A 20,087-nucleotide genomic window follows, 5' to 3' on the forward strand; every position below is an offset into this window, starting at 1 on the left:
AATGATTTTGAAGCTAAGCAAGTGAAAAATATTTCCCAGACCCATTTTCACCGCTTACAGTGCACATGAAAGTGATACAAAAACTGTCCCAAGCCCCTTGAAAAGGGCCAAAATACCCTTTATAGCGAATTGGGACGGACATCTGGAAATTGGTGCTGTGTGCCAAGCTCAATAGCCTGCCTCAATATCCATGATGGTAGCGGAGAAAAAAGGAGCACAGACATGCAGTCAAGTTTATGTTCATTTGTATTGGATACAAAGATATATATATATATAACAGATCTAGATATTGCCTGTACCACTGCATTAAAAAAAATTGGAAGGTTTTCTTGAAACATCTCAGTGTTCAGTTCTGTCCCGCTCCAAGAGTAAAGTTCTATCTCCCATTTACATTCATCAGCTTTTGGCCAAGCCCTGCAAAGTACAAGGAAAAGGATGGGAGGCGGCCCATTCATAGCATAGACTTGCTCTCCCCACCCCTACCCCCACCCCAGCCCCCCATGCACCCTTGAAATTGCTCAAAGGTTGAGGGACCCTCCAGAGCAGATTGGGTGTACGTGGGGAGAGGGGATGTAACAAAGGTAAAGTCCTGCCATATCTGCTGGTGCGATGCTGGATGTCACCCCAAGCTTTGATGAAATCACTACGTCCAGTAAGAGAAACAAGGAAGCAAAACAGCTCTGCAAGAAACCTGCCAACCTGGGTGAGAAGTTAGATCATACAAAATGCATCGCTAATACTGTTTCCTAAAGCCCAACTTCCTTTAACACAGAGTGTTTGAAGTCTATAGGGCTGGGCCTGAATGGTGCCTGCCCCCAGCTGTTCCCAAACACCAACACTCAACAGCTCAAAAGACAGCTAACTGACGAATAGGCAGCTCAGCAAGACAGGAATTACAATAAAGGCTAATAATGGTCCCAGAGAGGAGGGATGCAGAGTTTTAAAAGCAAAGGCAGCAGCTACTAAAACGCAAAGAAGTCTGTAGTTGGGTTTTAAGCCCAAGAAGCAGCAGAAATTGAAATCACAAACAGAAAAAGCCTCTATGCGTTTAAACTAGCCATGGCAGCACTGAGGACTAAATAGGAAACCTCTTTTTTACTGACATGGAGCTGTGTAGACAAGGTGGCCCAGGAAAAAGTGCTGTTAAGATAAGGAAACGTGAGTCCTGTCACGGAGGACAATCTCCAGGCAGTTCCTGATGTGTGTTAAGTTTGTTTCTAGTTACTGGGCTTTGCTGCCTGGGAGGTTAGGGTTTGTCTCCCTGAGCCTCTGGGATTGTGAATGACGTTTAGAACCAAAGTATCCCAAAAAGGAGTATATAACACATGCAGGGGATTCACTCCCCTTGCCCGCCCCACCCCAGAGCATTCCCCACACACAACCATGTGCACGGGTGCTCATCATGTGCAAAACACTTAAGGAAGGAAAACCTTTGGATTAAATCTTTAATACATACACTTGTGCGTGTATAAGCATAGAGGCAACTGTGAAGTCGTAAGGCTGTTGAAACATAGATTCTGGAAGTAGCAAAGTCCCAGAGAGGATGCTCCCCACCCACCCTCTCCTCAAACCAACAGGGCTCTCAGTCTCTTGTCCCCGGGAAGCAAAGTCACATCTATTTTATTCTCCGCTTTCCTGGGGGAATCTACATGCTAAAAATAACCTACTAGATAGCAAACTCCTGAGTCTCCTGTTCTGGTTTTAAGCCTCTGGGTCTGGTCAGTATATGAGAAAAATAAACAAATCCTCCCAAGGGCCCCATGATGCCAACCTCCTAAATCTGCATTCATGGCATAGCACCCACAGTGAGATGTAGCAGCCAAACTGAGTTTGGGGGAGGGGAATAGGGTTATGGTTGGCAAGATTCCCCCACGCCCATACTTCAGAAGGTATTTTGGTGAAACTGCCACACACTTAGAGATGTTCACACGACACACAAGGATGTGGTTCAATCTAGTTCCTAGGCCTATATATAAAAAGTGGGAGTTGCCCTGCACATCATATCGTGTAATATATAGTGAGATATTTTTTATAAAGCAAAAAAGAAAAGAAAAACGCCTTCAAACTTAAACTGGAACACCTTAAGTGCCTGGGGGGTGGGGGACTGAGCTTTGTCACCCCAGGCCTGGGGCCCAGTCTCTGGAGAGGTATGCCAGCCTCTCCCCCTTCCTCCATCTTTACTCAAGGGAGACAGCAGCTTCATCCATCTTTTCCCGAGCAGGGGCTCCTCCTATGCTTGGCTCCCCAAACCTCTCGGCTGGTCCCGTGCAGCACACCGCCTGTGCCAGGGCAAGGCACTCCTCCACGGTGGTGCCCTGAGGTGCCAGCTCCTCTGAGCTGCCTTGGGATGGGTCCTTTGGTGGTCCCTGGAGGTCCGTGCTGGCAGCGGGAGGCACAAGGGCACACAGGTCCTGCACCTTCTTGTTCAGGTCGTTGCGCTCTGTCTGCAGGGCCCGGCAGAGCTTCTCCAGGCGCTGGATTTTCACTTGGAGCCCTTCCAGTTCTTTGTCCCGGAGAGTTTTCTGCAAGGGGGAAACAAAATCAATTTCAGGGCCAGCTTCTGCCTGCTTGCCAAGATACAGAAGAGGTCATGAAAAGGCGACAAAAATAAGTTGCTTAAATTCAGCTGCTAAGACGTCAGGAAAGCTGCTTGTTCATTAAGATGGGAAATGTCCTTAACCAGCTTACAGGCCAGCTCTGGACCAGAGACTAACTAACCCTCAGCCACACCCTCCCCTCCTTGTACCACTGGGTGTAGAAGCCCCACAGCAAGGAGTGCAATGTGTGCTCTGGAAGAAGAAACTTCCAAGTACAAGGACAGGGAAGTGCATATCCCTGCTTCTTTCCACTCCACTCCAACTCACTGTGGCATCGAGGTTGGCCTGGAGCTTCTAGTCCCAGCCAGCAATGAAGAACAAAAACAAGGGCACCATTCCTGGGTTGTCTTTCTGTCAACTGGCCAGTGCCCAACTCCAAAGCCAGGACTGAGCGCCAGGCAAAGAGCAAGAACAAAAACTCAAAGGCTTGTTGAAAGGAATCCTGACTCAAGAGCACGGAATGCCAAGAGCAAAACTAAGGAAGTGAGAGAGCAAGAGAGGTTTCTTCTGATGGAGAGGATTTGTGATTTCACCAAAATGCCATTTTTTTCCTTCAAAGAGTGGCACACTCTTTGAGGAGGAGGATGCTTCCAAGGACTGAAAAACTACGCACAGGCCATCTACAAGTCGAGACTTCAGCAAAAGGTTGCTCAGCATTTCCAAGCTCATCTCTAAAACTACAGAGGCAGCACCATCTTGTATTGGATCTGCCAATATTTATTATTCTCTCCTGAGTGCAGAGTCAGGGGGGAAATGAACATAATCTTCCAGAAAATCTGATTTTTTTGAACACTATTTAGATCCTTGAGGATTTCAAAGATTTGAAGGGGTGGGCACAGTTTCAATCCCTCATAGGAATTTCTGGGGCCTGTCTGGCTATGCATTTGACCCTGAAGCTCCTGTTTCCCCTAGAGAAGTCAATGTGGGTAAGGCAGGGGCGACGTTACCTCTTCTGCCATTTCCAAAAGGGCCTTGTTGCTGCTTTCCCAGCGGGATCTGTACATTGTGGTCTCTTTCTCCAGCTTCTTAATCTTCTTTGTCATCTATGGGGTTGCAGCAAAGAAGTAAAAAATAGTGTAAGTCAGTCAGTCCTGGGACACCAGCAGAGTAACAGTTCAGGGGTTGTCCTCCCCTCCCAAGGCAGCAGCTCAAAGGGATGGGCACTTCAGAATTTAAGCGTTGTTCAATAGGAGTGACAATTTAAGTCAGAGCCTCTCTTCCCACAGCACATGAAAGCAGCACGAACATACAGTACCTTCTCCATTTCTTGCTTGAAGGTTGTGAACACTTCACTGCTTTTAGATAGTGTGTTCTGAAACTCCTCAAACTTTGCTGTGTAGAGGGCCAGCTGGAAAAGAGGAGAGAAGGAAAAGAGTTAGCATCTACAACTCTTTCTTTAGATCAGGGCTGAGTAAGAGAAAGGGAAGTGCGCGCTCTCTCTCTCTCTCTCTCTCACACACACACACACATGCCAACATTCTTCAAGCACCATTTACTGAAAACACTGCAAGTACAGAGGTTGGGTAGGAAGAGGGAGCTACTCAGGACTCAGCTAGGAACGCAAACGAAACCATCTTAAGTGCCTAACAACATTCCAGCCCAATTTAGGTTTGGAGGAAGCAACTGTTCCTTTAGCCATGCCCCTGTTGTGACCAACTGATCCTGCCAGCAGGTCACAAGAAGGAAATTTGTTTCCCCATTCTAAGAAAGTGGATTTTGTATAGAAAATGTGAACTATAGCAAGGGGGGGGGGGCAGAGAGAGAAGAGTGCCACCCACGCACACACCTGCTCCTTGAGATGCGTTTCCTGTTGCTTCATCAACTCGCACATCCTCTGGGACTCCACGGCTTCCTTCAATAGCTGTGCAAGAGAGAAGGAACAGGGGGAAGGCAATGGAGTAAGAGAAATTAACTCCCCACCACCACCACCACCACTGCAGGAGAACAGCGCCCTGCAGCCTGGAACTTCCCTCCACTCCATGTTTAGAGGATCAATTAAGAGGCAAGCAGGGCCTGATGCAGCTTTGAGGAATATCAAAGAATCCAGGAGGAGGGGAAAGGACTCCCTAGCTTGGACGCAGCTCTCCTCCTAAGAGATGCTCAGCTGCAGCAGCCAGACTGGGGCTTCTCCTTGGACCATTTGAGCAAGACTCACAAAGTCTTTCTCCCGCTGATGCCTGTCCTCAGCCTCCTTCAGCATCTCCTGGGCCTGCTGGAGCTTGGCATCCACCAGCTGCTGCTGCAGATCCTTGTGTTTAAAGACCTTGTCGATGTGCTGCCAATGGAAAGACAAAACAGGCTGTCAGTCAGCAGCAGCCGCTTCTGGCAAATGCAAGAGCAGAAAGTCACAGGCACAATACCAAGACACAAATATCACTTTTATTTTTACAAGTCACGTTAGCCAAAGGAAAGCAATCGCTTATGGGGAGGTTGCCTCTGGCATACAAGAAAAAAGCTGCAATGTTTTGGTTTTTTTCTGAAAGTGAAAGCATTTTAATTTGGGGGCCTGCATAGGACAGGTCAGTTTAAAGCCAGTGTGCAGACTCAGGTATCAAAACGGTGCTTCTTCAGTTGCCAACAGGCCACTTGCTACAACGAGCACAGGAAACTGTCTAATACAAAGTCAGACCCTTGGGCCATCTAGCTCAACATTCTCTATTCCAGCCTTCCCAAACCTGGTGCCTCCAGATGCTTTGGATTACAAGTCCCATCAGCCCCAGCCAGCACACTTATGAGACTGATGTAAAAAATCAGAGACCCCAAATGCATATTTTTGATTTTAGAAATGTTTCAATAATTGCATTTAACCTTTGGCTAGAATGCATCCATGAATGATTCCTGTGTGCCTGCATTTTATGACTCCTAGTAGCTGCATTCCTTTCCTACCTGACCCTGAAAGTGGCATAAACGGTCACTTAGGGTGTTTTGCCGTGTCTGTTTTGAGTTAGCACTAGAGTGAAATCCGGCACCCCCTTGAAAGGTTCCAAGGAACAGATAGGGATAGGAATGTCAACAACCCTGTCAAAGGCCTGGTTGCTAGGGAAACAGTGATAAAGTGGGACATTTGCAATATAAACTCTGGGTCCCTAACGGGATCTGCTGAAGCTTGCTGTAATTCCCTTGGTTCTGTGTTTTATTTAAAAGCTGTTCGCTAACTTGGGTAACAAACAGGTGGCGTAGAAGTAAATTCTTATCACAAGACTAAGGCTGCAGAGATTTGGGGATACTTCTCCTCCCTACCTCCCCAACATTCCAGTCGCCCCTCACCCCCCAGTCACAATGCACACCCCACCGCTCACTGTGGGCTGCACACCTCCTCTCGCAACTCATACTGCTCAATGAGTTTCTTCAGTCTCTCGGCTAGCTCCATATTCTCCTGGCGTAGCTTGGAGTTGCGCTCGTTGTGCTGCTCCATCTGCAGCTGGATATCGTTGAGGGTCACCTGGAAGTGGGATGTCACCTCCTTACGCTTCTCTTCTTCCTCCCGGGCTCTTTGGACACCTTCTTCCTAGAGAGGCAGGTTGGAAAGAACATGTGAAAATCAGGGGGCAGAAGAAGGGCGAGAATGAGGACTCCTGCGGGCAGAAGGCTCTCCGGGTGGGGATACTTGGCACCCCCCTTAAAGGGCTTCTGTTCAGTGGCAGCGATGGAAAAGGGAATGGCTGAAAGTCACAGTAGGCAGAGCTTAGCTAAAAATGGACTGGCTCGCTGGAGAAAAGCAATTATTTATCATCCCTTATTGGAAAACACCTGCTGAAATCCAGTTCAGAAGCTGTTATATTCTTCCTTCTTCCCCGATCCTGCCCCCCCAACCAATTTGTCTACAAAGTCACAGACTGGGGGCTCCACTGTGATCATTTAAAATCAGCCAAAAGGGCATCCAGTATGGCAAGCCAGGAGCTGCCCCCACAACAATGTTATCTCCCTTCTTAGGCTGAACTAAGCTGCTTGGATAGGCTTTCTTTTGACCCCAAAGGTGCAGCAGCGTCACACAGGTCTCTGGCCGAGAGGCCTGCACATGACACTGGTACAGCACCACTGGTACAGCTTTGATGAGGGTGGGGGAGAGGCTACCTACAGGTTGGGTTTCACTTGCCTTGAGGGTGCGGTTGTGCCTCTGGAGCTCCCGGCACAGGCTCTCCAGCTTGCTGCGGGCCAAGATGGCCTTGCTGTGCTCGCTCCGTAGATGATCCTTCTCCTGCACCAACTGGGTCTGCTTCTTCTGAAGGATTTTCATTTGCTTCTGAGAGTTTCTGTGCTCCTCCAGCTGGCAGGACAAAGAGAAGCAGACCAGGACAGGCATAAGGAATGGCGTCCACATAGCAGTAAAATGAGTGTTCCCAAACATATGAGCAATAAGGACAGAGAGGGGAGAAGAGGGAAAACTAGTACTGAAGCAACATGGTGGAGGGATGCATCATCTTGGGTGGCCCTTCTGTGCTAGAAATACAGCACTCTTTTTCTGGCTAGGCTAAAGGCCAATGAATTTGGATAGGCAGATCCCTCAGCCACAAGAGAGATCAGCCACCCAAGTCCCAATGGGCAGCCTTCTTCCCTGGATGCAACTCTAATTGTTGGGACTCTCATGTATTCTACCTCTGCAGTCCTTTTCAGTTATTATAAAATCTTAAGAATGCAAGCAACACAATGCAGTGTTGGGCATCAAGATCTGAAGGGTGTTTGTGCCACTTAGGCAAACAGACTTGTAAGCCCCCTTCAGACCTTACTGTTCAAAGCTGAGGGTATCCCGCATTTCATCATGAGGAAGCTTCTGTCAAATTCACATAACGACGTTAAATAGTGTCCAGATCAAGGAAAGTTAATAGTACCACTTTATTTTGACTTGGTCTGACCCCACCAGGAGCACTGTGTCCAGTTCTGGACCCCGCAGTTTAACAAGCATATTGAGTAGGAAGCATGGCATTGCAGATATTTTGCCATAGATTGGACATTGCAAAGACTATGAAACTCCAAAGAAGGTCAGTTGAGATTGTCTAAATTGTCAGTGGATTGATATGCATTACACCTGACACTGTGGGTTCGGTGAACAAACTGGGGCAGAGATGAACCTGAACAATAACCCCCTATTACAATCAGGGGTAAGAGATAACTGCCACTGGAAGCCATTAGCAGAAGTACTCTTGGTCAGTGAACAATGTGAGAATCCTAAAACTGGAGCCACTTGTGCCTAAAGTGTTTTAGGTATTTTACAGGTCTAAGGCAGCTCTCTTAACCCCTTAACTAGTAAATCTTCTGGTAAAGCCTCCTTTACCAGTGGTTTGGGAAGGCCTGCTCTACAACTCCTACCCACCCATCCTGCCAGCACTGGCAGCAACCTGGCAATAAGCATACTGCTGCCTGCGGTTTAGTTTAGGATTCCCAAGAGGCAAGGCACTGCTAGAAGCCTGTTGAGCACTTCTGCTTGGCCATAAAGGTTTCTGAAAGAGTCTCCTAGTACAAAAGGAGGGAGCACTCTGCTGCCTGGGTGTTTTGCATTCCTCATCATAGACAAACTACTTTATCTATGGTCCCTATGAAAAACTCCCAAGTCCCTTGAAGACAAAGTTTGCCCCTTATGAAGGGCCAGGGGATTAAGTGGGATTTGGATATGGCACGCACGTCCCCAACGTTTAACCTACACCTGCACCAGACTATAATAGCATATGTCTTGGCTTTAGCAGACGAGTTGGGTGATGGAGTCCCACTTGTTCTGAACCTGTTATGACCCACAACAAACCATACAAGATTCAAAGCAAAGCATGCACACCCTACCCCTGGCATCTGGTTTCCTCAGAGATAAGCTCTCACTTTCAGAATAAGCCCTCTCCTGTTGCCTCCTGCACTAATACCCCACTCAAGCATCCCTCCCTCTCACGTTGCCAGACACTGACCAGTTCAGCATACTTCTTGCAGAGGGCTGTCAGTTTCTCCTCAGATGTGCTGAGAGTGTTGAGGGTCTGCATTAACAACGTGATCTCCTTGCCTGGAACACAAGGATAATATAGACACATCTTCAAATCACAATGAAAAGAACTAGGGGGTGAAGAGTTTGAGACCAAAAGAATCTAAGGAACTAGAAACCTGTAGACTGTGGAAATTACTACCAGTTTTCTATAAGCTTGTTGATCGGGGTGGGGAGGCAGGATGTGGACTGGTCTCTGCTATACACTTTCCTGCCTGCCTCATTGCTCTTTAACAAAGGGCATTTTCCAGAGAGCAGCCAGCTCACGTTATATTTTTTCAGTCATCATAATGTGAAAAATCTCTGCCTTAAGCACTCTACAATCTGAACTTAGGCAGTCCAGAATGTCTGTAACAGAAAGAAGTTGAGTCAATACCAGCCACAACAGCCCTGGCATGACTATTCCAACATCAGAGCACAGCAGGCAGAGAGCCAGAGGCCCATGAAGAGATTGCAACAGTATGTGATTACTCTTTAGCAAGGGCAACTGCGTTTAGGATTAGGACATAAACTGAGGATGGGACAGCAGAGCAGAGCACTATCAGGAAGGAACCACCTACCAAGCCCCTTAGCTTTCTTTTTTTCTTGGGCTCGTTTCTGATCCCGCTCGCCGCCTTCATCACTGGTCCCTCTGGGTCCCTCTTTCTCTCCATTCATCTCAGGGCAACTCTGCTCCTGCTCGCCATTCCTTGGGGACTCACTCCGGCACTTTTCTGCCTCATCCATCTCTACAGGTTCACTCTGCCCATTGTCATCTCCTGGCCCTTCCTGGTTTGTATCCAGGCAATATGTGTTCAGAATGTCCTCTAGTTGTCTGCTTAGCTCTTCAGAGACATCACAGGTAACCGGTTGGTGGGGCTGGGATATAGCCTCATCCACCAAAAGTGCTGCAAAAGGAATAAATGAACAACACTATTTAACATTAATACGCAAGATATTAAATGTGTGAACATGTGCAAACTGGAGAGAAGGATTTTACTAACTAAATATCAAATGTTATTGTGTTTCAGATCATTGTGCAAAGTTTATAGAGTCTACCAGAATAGCATACAATATTTCAAAATATTCTGCTCTTAATGTGCTAGACATTTTACTAACAGCACAGAAGAAATGAGCTGGTTTTTTTCTGTGAAATAAGGCCTGGAAACTGATAACAGAAAACTGACATAAAAACTAACTTCCTGGGTAAGGTTCAAGCAGTTAACAAATAAGTACTTTACATAAACCACTGCATATATTGTGCTGAAAATATATGTCTTTTTTTTTTTTTTGCACTTCTTAGCCTGTAGACACTAGTGTTTAGTAAATAAGGTGCTGGGAATAAAGGTGGTACATTAGGATTACAGCACGGGGGAGGAGGGGAAGAGAGGATACCAACGCTTCCTGGAAGAGAGCATGGTATGGCCTCAGATGTGTTTTGGCTTTAGAATTATCAGTCAATGAAAAGATGGGCATTGTGAGATTTAAGAAAGTATGCAATATAAACAACAATCCCTTTTAGCGGTGGTGGTGCAAAGACAAAGGAAATAAATGTTTAATGGCACTAGCAGCTTACGGCTGAAGAAAAATGTAAAGGGATATAAAAATTAACGTTTGAAAGAGCAACGGGCCTCATGATAACACATACCCTCTTTCTTACTCTGCTCCTCACTCATTGGGTTTTCAACATTTCCGTCAACCAAAGAGTTCAAGCTGCACAGCTCAGGCTGGTGTGGACATTCACAGCTTTCTGTAGTCACTATGGGAGCCTCAGCTAAGTCTTCCAACCCCAGCACACTACTCATTTTGGAAGGGCTGGCAGGTAGAAGGACAGCTTTGCTTTCCCCATCTTGGCTCTTCATTGTAAGTCACCTTCCAAGCCACTTCCAACAGCGTCTGGTAAAAGAAAAATGTGGCCCTCTGTTTAGCATTAAGTTCAGAGGATGACTGGCAATTTCAATGGAAATTAAAAGTAATTACTAGGTAAGAAAACACCACATTCAGGAGAAAGGATAGTCGCTAGTGCAGTCACAGAAATCATGTATCATTCATTACAGCTTGGGACAATTTGTATGGTTGCTTTCTCTCAGCATAGCGGAGAGCTTTGCTCTCATAGGTTTAAAAACACCCCTGATTTATCTTCCTGCCCTGGCCACACCCATCCCCATCAGAAACAAGGTAAGAGAGGCCTGTTAAAAGCTAACATGTGAACACTATCAGTTCAGGGAACCTCAAACTCCTAGCCCATTCCCATTATGCCCCTCTCCTATGCAAAAAAAATATGTGGCACATTTCCACACAGTCCCAGAGAACATTGCCAGTCCCTTACAAGAAAACAAAATGCCCTCAGATGTTCTCTCATGAACCCCACCAAGTGACTTACCTCTCTGTCTTATCAGCCAAGCCCTACTCCAGGGCTGGCCCACCCATGAGGCAAGTTGGGGCAGCCACCTCAGGCGGCAGGGTTTACAGGGACAGCAGATCCAGTCCCCAAGGAATGCATTGCTGCCCCCTCCCCAACGTTGCCTCTGCAGTGGTGAATAGGAGGCACTGCTGGTCTCCTCCCACTCGTTCCCGATGTAGAACTTTATTCCTTTCCACCCTGACTCCCGCTTGTTCCTGATGCAGATCTTCACACACCTCTTCTCTTGTGGGCAGCTTTGTGCCATTTTGTGGTTTGTCTCAGGTGCCAAACTGTCTTGGGCCAGCCCTTCCCTGCTCCCACTACAACCGCCTTAGGGCATGAGCAACTCATGGGACCCCTCCTTCCCTTAGCTCAACACCACCTATGATTTTTATTCCCTCAGCCCTAACACCTTGTTATTACATGAGTTGGGAACTCAGGCCCCAGATGCTCCCTGCTTGGCTCCAAATGTTGGCCTGTTCACCTCCCACACCAAGCCCTGGCAAATATACCCCAAAGGGCCCCCTCAAGAAAACAGCACTACTGTTTCTCCCTCTTCCATGCACACAGCTCAGCAGTCTACTGACCTCAGCCCCCGTTTCTTTGCCACTCAGTCAAACACCCCAAATACCCGGCGTGGGTTTTACTGCTTTTACCAGCCCATGGCTGCTGCCGCAAGTTTCCTTTTATGTATTTTGAGTTGCTGCTGTGTTTACCTTTGCAACTTTGCGGGCGGGGAAAGAAGGCCTTATGGAAACCCACAGGCCTCCTCCTCCTGCTGCCACTCAGTCCCAGCCTCGCTCCTCATACAGTTTGCCTACCTTTCCAGCCAGTCCCAGCCTCCGTCCTGGCCCACCCGGGACTCCTCCCGCCGCCCCCCCCCCCCAGCCTCAACTTGCCGACCCCACTACGCATGCTCCCCCGGGGGAAGGGCGCTACCGCGGCCCTCCCTGCTCTCCACACGACCACGTCACTCACTCAGAGTTGTCGTCACCCTTAGTGCTCTGACGTCACGGCCCAGAGGTATGACGCGTCCTACCAAACTCACCGCCCAGCACCCACGGGGCTGCTCTGCTCGCTTTTGCTTTTTCCCTTTTGCTGCTCCGCCGCCACTCTCTTCTTAACGAGTCGCCGCCGCCGCCAGCGCTTCCTCCCGGTTCCAGTCTGGATTTAGCGGTTCCAAAAAGCTCGAGAACGCAGCTCCGGCCCCGGGTCTCAGAATTGCGCATGCGCCGCCAGCCGCCGCCAGCCAATCAGCGGGAGCGGCCGGGAGAAGCATGCTGGGAAACTTCGATGGGGTGGAAAAAAGCGGCACGCGAGGCGGGAGTCTGGGCTGCACTACAGCTCCCGGCATGCATCACGCCGGGGAAACGAGGCGGGGTTAGAGGCAGCCTCGTTAAAACTACAACTCCCAGCATCCTCTCGAATGCGGTCCCGGGCTTCTTGCTGGAGAACAAATCCCGGCTAGTTCCACGCACCCACCCCAAGCAAGGAAGGTGGCAAAGGGAAAGGGCTTTTACCCAATGGCAGGGCGGCGGCTCGCAAGGGAGAGCTTTCATAATTAACATTTACACTGACCCTTAAAGTGCTAAAAGGGTTTCAGATGCGCTATCTGGTTGTACTTAGAAGCGTGGAAGGTAGATAACCTTGCTCCCTATTAGAGTGAGCATATGTCCGTCTGTGCGTGTGTTGAGATTCATCCTTGGCAATGGTCGCTTTGCTACCGTGGCCTTAAAACAAGCCAGGCTTCCTTAGATTATTAAAACACTGAAATTTAACCATACGGAAATTCAGATAAAGAGGTCTTACAGAAGACCTGTGCTATATATATATATATATATATTAAAAGTTCCAATGTATATGTGCCGCAGTTATTGTCTCCAGGGTAGCCCCTCACACGTGTTGCTATCTTGAGACACTGAATGATGAGAGTCCAACACGCAACAATTGAAAAAAGGCTAGCTGCCGTTGTTTGGGCTTTGCAAGGTTGTGATCAGGCAAGGAGCAAATGGGCGTGACAAACCACTCACTCAAAAATAAATGAATAAAAATTTAAAAATGCTAATAAGCTTCCACCACATCCATGACTTCTAATGTGACCATCTTTTTACTTAACAGGTTTTCTGCAGTATGAGGAAATCTGAATTAAACATATGGACAGTAAAAAAGCATGGTTGCACAAGTAGCACCAATTCTACACTTAGACTTATCAGATTAATGCAGTTATTATTGCATTCCCTTATTTTATCCTGTTTGCTAATTATGTTGTTTTCATCAATGTGATTTATTCTGTCTGAAAGACGAGCAGATAAATATATTGTTAAAACCCCAGAGAAATAAAAGTGCATTTTGCAGTGCATTAGTCTAGTTTTATTCATATAGCAGTATAAAGCTTCTAGGTAGGAATTAGGTTTCCTTAAATATACTAGACTATTTATGCTAGAAATAATTTTTCTAGATTTCAATTGGAAATTTCAAGTATATTATCACCATTCTACATTAATTCAGTTCACCAACATAGCAACCCTCCTATGAAGCCTCTTTATGTTCTGTGGTTATGTGGATGGCTAACCCTCCTCCTTAAAAAGTGCAGAGCTGAAGGAGGAAACTGGAACAGTAATACTCTATGAGATTTTCAAGGGCTATATTAGTTCTACTGGATCCAACTTTTCCCCTGGATTAGGCCGCTCCCTCACAGAGAGGAAGTGCATACATGAATACACAGTTTCTTTTACAAGGGATCTGGGTAAAAGTGGCCAGAGGGGATGGCACCCATGTCACTCAGAAATCCAAATATCAACCTAAAATGACAGTCAACAACCTCTAACTTAATCCTTGAAACATTATAGATTGCAGTCCCCTTTCCTTCAAGCAGGAATTCTATTCATCACAGGTCTTGGGCTTTTTGTTATCAAAAGAATTTAGTCTTCTACATAGTAATAATACAGTAATAAGTTTTCTGTCCCAGTCTGATGACCAATTAGCCAAAGGACACTTCCATAGTAAAAACCACCCCAAATACTTCTAGCTTTGTCTGCTATGAGAAATTATATCAGCTGTATTAAGATCCTTCACCAAGATGCTCAAATAAGCGGCATATACATTATGCCTCACACTCATCTGATTTTTTTTTTTTAAATCATGCTAAGAGATATAAACCAAGTTTTCTACCACCACAACAAAGTTGCATCACAATTACTCGCTGGAAGGTTTAAAGCAGCTTTCATCCACCTAGTGTCCTAGATGTTGCTGGACTGGACCTCAACTATCAGTACCATTCAGTGCTGGCTAGGGTTGATGGGAGCTGCAGTGCAATAGCATCTGAGGAGGGCACCATGTGGGCTGCCTTAAAAGAAGCATCTATTTCTGATTATGTCCTTTGAGAAGTGATGGGTCACATAATTTCTTAAGGCAAGAGAGGGAATCCTCAGAACGGATGCTTTCAGTAGTCCAGGTCCTGGTCACAGTGGCCTTGTCCTGTTCCAAAAACGGTATTATTCGGGCCTCCAGAACAACAGGTAGATGAGTAGGCAAAGGAATCGCACATATTTTTTTACAGACCAAGTAGACCTGGACACCTACTTAAGGTTCAAGGAGTCTGCATATTTACATGCATATTTTAAAGCAAACAAAGCAGACCAACTCTACTTTCACATCATTGGGATTGTAGGGGAAGGTACATTTGCCCCTCATGTAGCTAATGTCCTATTAGGAGTGTGAGAGAACAGAAGAGCTTGGTTGTTGGATGAGCATCATTCAGCCCCACCTAAATTTCTCAATCAATGTGAGCAACAGTTGCATTTGTTGATATGCTTGTATTTGAGACAAGGCAGTATGGTTATGAGTTATAAACAGACATATTAAAATCAGCCCTGGCCTGACTGGAATTCCTAACAAGGGGGGAAAGAATATAGGTAGGAGTTGTGTGGCACAGGAATTTCACACCATCAGCTGGGTGCATTACAAAGATTGTACAGAGACATCAGCATATAGATCAAATATATTAAAATCCACTTCTATTTGCATAATTGACGTACCTGGGGCTTCCCCCCCTTGCTCACTCTGCTTCCTAACCCCCATCTCCTTGTCTCAGTTTCCCTCCCAATGACCATAATGTGCTTTTTCTTTCTCAGCTTCCAAATCTACATAAAAGGTCATAGTATCTCCTCTACCCACCCACAGAACTTCCCATCAAAAGGACAATCTCTCTCTCTCCACACACCCCAAATTCTCTCTCACACCTGACCGGAAAAGCCTCCCTCAGTAGCTGGGAACAAGAACAGCATGGAGGAAGTTCCCCCTCCCAAGCACATTATAGTGGCACCACCCTCTCCCTCTCCCTTGGTGACCCATGTGGGCTGTAAGGTGGATTCCTGCAAAGGACAGCTTCCAGGCATCAGATCACTCCATGTTCCTCTTGCGTCCCCCAGCAGCTCAGCCTGCGGTCACAGGATGACAACAGACCAGTACAAATTCAGAGAGATGAGGATGTCATTAAGTAGCAAGAGAAGGTCCACCACCAGTTCCATTAACAAGCCAGCCTCTTCCCATCTGCCACTTCATAGCAGCCACAACATTAGGTCGAAATAAAAGAAGGGATGCAGGGCCACTTCATTAGCACAGCTCAGAGAGCATCAGTTTTTGGCTCCTCCTCTCCTTGAACTTTTCCACTTTAGCTGGACCCTAAAAGAACATGTTAACCAAGAACTTGCACCTGCACGGTACACATTCCCCACATTCAATTTTAACTTGTACTAAGCCTTTTGAGGGTGTATGTCTAGGCATCTATATTGCTTTGCTTGTGCTTGAGCCTTTGGTTCATTTAAATCAGGATAGGGAAACTTGTTGCCCCTTTGGATGGCATTTGACTCAAGCTCCTACCAAACCAAGAAAGCTTGGCCAATTGTCAAGGATGATGGGAGCTGTAGTCCAAACATCATCCGGAGAACCACAAGTTTCCCACTCCAGTTTATATTACATGGAAACAAAAACAATAAAAGGAAAAACTGCACCAGGAGGATGAGATTGGTGTGTCAGTAAAGCAGACTCCTCCACATGCTGCAACACGACTTGTATAACCTAGACTTAGATCCAGGAGAGGCACTTTTTATGACCTTTTGGGTTATTTCAACAGGCAGAATTCTTGTTTAACTTTTATTTCTTGCAGCAAGAACTAAGAAGCCCATATATTTACTGTGGCTGTTTTTCTTCCGGCAGGATTTCAAATCCTAGCATCAGTTTAAGGCAAAAAAGGAAATAGTGAAACTGTCTCTATCCCCCACCCCTTTATATTCCCTGATCTATGCTTGTACGGTGGGGACCTTCAATTCAATACTCTCTATGCAAGCATCTCTAAAATCAGTTTGTATTTATTTATTTATTTATATATATTTATTTATATATATATATATATATATATATATATATATATATATATATATAAAAACTATGCCACCAACTGCATAAAGCAGTGCTGCCCGGCAGTTAAGAGTGCCGACCCACCTATGACTGCCGAGTAGATTCAAAGCCTCAGCTGCATCAAGAGAACACTGTGGCCTCAGTCAGGAGTACTTTGCCTCCATTCCCCTTCAACAGTAAAATGATGTTAACCTACCTCGCAGGGTCACTGCAAGACACAAATAAAAGCATGCATGCCATTTTGCACACTGGATCCTGGATACTGCAAGTTATGTTAAGGAAAACAGTCCTCACTCCAGTTCTTATCTGGATTGCAATCACTGAATGCACAGATGTAGTTTATTAGTTTCCTTGGCATTTGTTTCACTGTTTTTCTTCCTTTTAAACAACAAAGAGCAAATCTCTATTACAAAATGCAGCCCAAGGTTTCGCATCCAGCTTCACACCTGCCTGAACTTCTCTTCTTGAATGCTTTGGGAACCCTGAATTCAAATGTCGGAGAGTGAGAAGAAGAAAAGGGGGAGGGGATATGTGCATACCGTAAGCATTTAAGCAATCTGAAGGGGCCATTCCCCATCGCAGAAATAAGCTGATAGTTTGCCTTGGCCAAGTAATCTACACCTGGTAAAGGGAGTTCAACTAATCTGGCACTTCCTACAGTAGGTAAAAGGAGAACTCAAGATAACCAAAGAGGTTTTCATGGCCATGTGTTCCTAGGCAGGCCTGCCACACAGTATCCTAATATATATACCTTAGAAGAATTATAGTTCCCCCCCTCTGGAGACCAAATTAGACAAATATCTACGTGTATATATAATATATAAAAAATACAGAGCTTTCTCTTCTTCATTTTGAAGTAGAATGTATACGACACAGTTGAGCAGGAGGTAATTCTGAGAAAACACAGGCCACTTGACTCTTTGAGCTGAGAGCAGATTGTGCACCAAGTGCAGGCACAAGACCTGCTCCAGGAAACATGTCAGGTTTGTCCCCACCCCAGCCAGCCAAGACCCCAAAAAAGGGAAAGAATTCCTTTCAAAATAAATGACATGGAACCAAAAGGCTTCAATAAGGTTTGAAATTTTTCTTCAAGTAAAGATGCAGGATGAGGTTTCCTCCACCAGTTCAACACTTCAGTCAGTAGCAAATGTAAGAGAAGCCCACCTTCATGGTTAGCTGTGCTTTGAGTCCTTTTAACCTAGGCCTCTTCCTCTTCCTTAGACTGGGCCTTCAGGAGACAGTGGGAACTGCTGCACTGTTTGAATTCTGAAGCAGTTAAAAAAAGAATCCCTCCCTGAAGGACAGTCTTTCCGATGCCTGGTGGGATGGGGCTGTCCAACTTTTCCTGCATCTGGGTACAGGAATATTTTTGAGGAGGGGGCAGGAGCAGCAGCAACTTGGCCCAAATCCCTTGAAAAGGTGCTGTTTGGCAAGAGGGTTTCGGGGGGGGGCAGGGGGACACAGAACAATGAGGGCCAAAGTGCTGCTTTTGGCAGATCAATCAAGAGTCTTTAATAAAAATCAAGATGTGCAAAAAAGAATTTTTTTAAATAGTTGAACCCAAGCATCCAGGATTAAATTCCTTGGTTGTGATCTACGTTATTTTGCCTTCTCCCACTGGAAAAAAGTCATCTCTCAAGTACCCAAATGAAGATACACATTTGAGAAAAAACCTACACAAAAAACCCCAGAGGAAAACCACACACTAGAAGGTGTAACTGATTTACACCTCCACTTTCATCCACCTCAGCACCTGCTTTTTTGACACACATGTGCAGCAGCAAAAAGAAAAAAAATGTATTGTGTGTAAGAATCTCTCTTCTGCTTCTTCTTCTTCTTCTTCATGAGCACGAAGTACTGCTGCCATGTGTCAGTGAAGGAGAAAGCTGTTTTGTAACAGGTGGAGTGGGCACTTTGCAGCCTTTTGTTTGGCTGAGAAGAGAACACGGCTGGGGGTGTGAAGGCTCTCTGCAGTTAACTTTCCAACAAAGTTACGATGTTCTCCCCCCTTCCCCCGCTCTGCACACATGTTATAGCTGGAAGCCTTCCATGGGGGCCTCTGGTTGCTGGAATATAAACTGCTGCTGGGCCTCGTCTACCTGGGGAGCCAAAGTGGAGTCGTCCTCATCGATACCAAAGTAGTGCTCAATCAGATCAAAGGCTTTCTGGTAGATCTCTTGGTTTTCATGGCTCTGGAGAAACTCTATTTTATCCAAGCCTGGAGGAGAAACACATTGTCCTTGTTATTATGCATACACAGCTCCACCACCTGGTGCTATGCTATAGCTACAACTATGGAACTCACTCCCACAGGAGGCACTGATGGCCAACAACCTGGATGGCTTTAAAAGAGGACAGGACAAATTTATGGAGGAGACAGCTGTCAATAATTCTGCCCTCGTGCTCAGAGGCAGTAATGCTTCTAAATACTAGCTGCTGGAAACCACAGAAGGAGGAGAGAGTGGTCTTGTGCTCGAATCTTGTTTGTCGGATGGGAGCTGTAGTCCCAAACAGCTGAAGGTTGGCAAAGGTTGTGGCAGGGTTTGGGGAGGACTAAGGAGGTGTGCCAAAAAGTTCAAGGAAAAGGTGGACCTTTGAGGAAGTTGAGAGCTTCTGGGAGGTGGTTCTGGCCATTGAGAGAGAAGGAAGGAAGGAAGGAAGGAAGGAAGGAAGGAAGGAAGGAAGGAAGGAAGGAAGGAAGGAAGAGGAAGGACTTGCAGGTGGCCGAAGCTGGTGGAGATGGAGGAGCATAGGTAACATGCAGGTATGTGTGAGGATGTGAAGGAAGAATCACTGACAATTTATTGGGAAGGGTTTGCAAATGAGGGTATACTTATTAAGTTGCCTCGGGAAAAGAGTTTCAAGATGCAGGCTGGCCAACTCACCATAAGCTTCCTCAATGAGGCTGCAATAGGGGTTGATGCCAGAGCCATTCTGCTTGGCCTCCTGTTCACCCAGTCGCAAAATGTTCTCCAGGCCATTCAAGGCCACTTGAACGATCTTGGAGTCCATGACAGTCAGAAGGTCACACAGGGGCTTGATGCAGCCAAGGTTGACTAAATACCTGAGAAAGGGAACACAAATGCTCAGAACTTCACCTATGTTCAAAACCAAACCAAAACAGGCAGACGTTACTGGCTGACGTTCAGGTCAAATTTATGTAACTGTTTCAAGTGGGAGCAGGGAGCGGGGAGGTAAGTAACTCAAGCTTGCTTGGAATACATGCCCTTCTGCCCTACCATGTTCTCACACAAAAGGGCTGGGTTATGGCAAAAGGTGTGAGAATGGTACTCTGCCCACGTTCAGGAGAAACTTTAGGTAAGCTTGGAGATGTAAGAGTCTTGGAAGATTCCAGGGTTTAAAAACCTGCAAGGTTCAGCTAAAGTTAAAGTGCTGAAAGTAACAGAAAAAGTATGTCCTGGTTGCCAAGTTGTGCTACTCTGTTTTTAGACATGTACATTTTGATCTACATTCTATTACCTCCCTCCAAACCCCCAGGGAAGTGCTTGCCAACCAACAGGAAGGTTACAGTGCTCTGAACAAGGATGCTGCACTAATCAGACTTACCTGCTGTGAATTAATACTTTTTAAAGGAAGCCCTTTGTTCTAATGAAAAATGTAGCAATTTAATGGTCTGAGGCAATGAAATCCGTATACACTGTGGGAAATATGCCTTTGTCTCACCAGTAATACTGATGATCATCAGTTTCTGGTGTTTGTTTGTTGT

At 46.2% G+C, this 20,087-nt stretch overlaps 2 protein-coding genes across 4 annotated transcripts in view; both read right to left on the minus strand.

The window, feature by feature from the left end:
• Positions 1 to 228: 228 nt before the first annotated feature.
• TXLNA (taxilin alpha) lies at positions 229 to 12,185 on the minus strand. 3 transcript variants are annotated; one of them, XM_028739180.2, is made up of 11 exons: positions 11,991 to 12,131; positions 10,187 to 10,434; positions 9,120 to 9,446; positions 8,489 to 8,580; positions 6,694 to 6,864; positions 5,911 to 6,105; positions 4,753 to 4,872; positions 4,384 to 4,458; positions 3,853 to 3,945; positions 3,545 to 3,640; positions 229 to 2,522 (listed from the first exon to the last, which is right to left on the minus strand). In XM_028739180.2, exons 2-11 carry the CDS (start codon positions 10,398 to 10,400, stop codon positions 2,178 to 2,180), a joined length of 1,728 nt encoding a protein of 575 aa, XP_028595013.2. In that variant the 5' UTR covers positions 10,401 to 10,434; positions 11,991 to 12,131; the 3' UTR covers positions 229 to 2,177. The 3 variants fall into 3 exon arrangements, with proteins under 3 accessions (XP_028595013.2, XP_028595014.2, XP_028595016.2); XM_028739181.2 differs by lacking the exon at positions 11,991 to 12,131 and adding an exon at positions 11,764 to 11,876; XM_028739183.2 differs by lacking the exon at positions 10,187 to 10,434 and having other exon boundaries at positions 11,991 to 12,185.
• Positions 12,186 to 16,384: 4,199 nt separating this feature from the next.
• Positions 16,385 to 20,087, minus strand: part of KPNA6 (karyopherin subunit alpha 6) — a 31,421-nt gene continuing 27,718 nt past the window's right edge. The window contains exons 13-14 of the mRNA XM_077931848.1: positions 19,246 to 19,424; positions 16,385 to 18,578 (exon numbers count right to left, since the gene is read on the minus strand). Of these exons, the coding sequence (XP_077787974.1) occupies positions 18,391 to 18,578; positions 19,246 to 19,424 (367 nt within the window). The 3' untranslated portion in view covers positions 16,385 to 18,390. The remainder of the gene's footprint in view (positions 18,579 to 19,245; positions 19,425 to 20,087) is intronic.

Source organism: Podarcis muralis, chromosome 7, assembly GCF_964188315.1.
Source record: "Podarcis muralis chromosome 7, rPodMur119.hap1.1, whole genome shotgun sequence".
Classification (NCBI taxonomy): Eukaryota; Metazoa; Chordata; class Lepidosauria; order Squamata; family Lacertidae; genus Podarcis; species Podarcis muralis.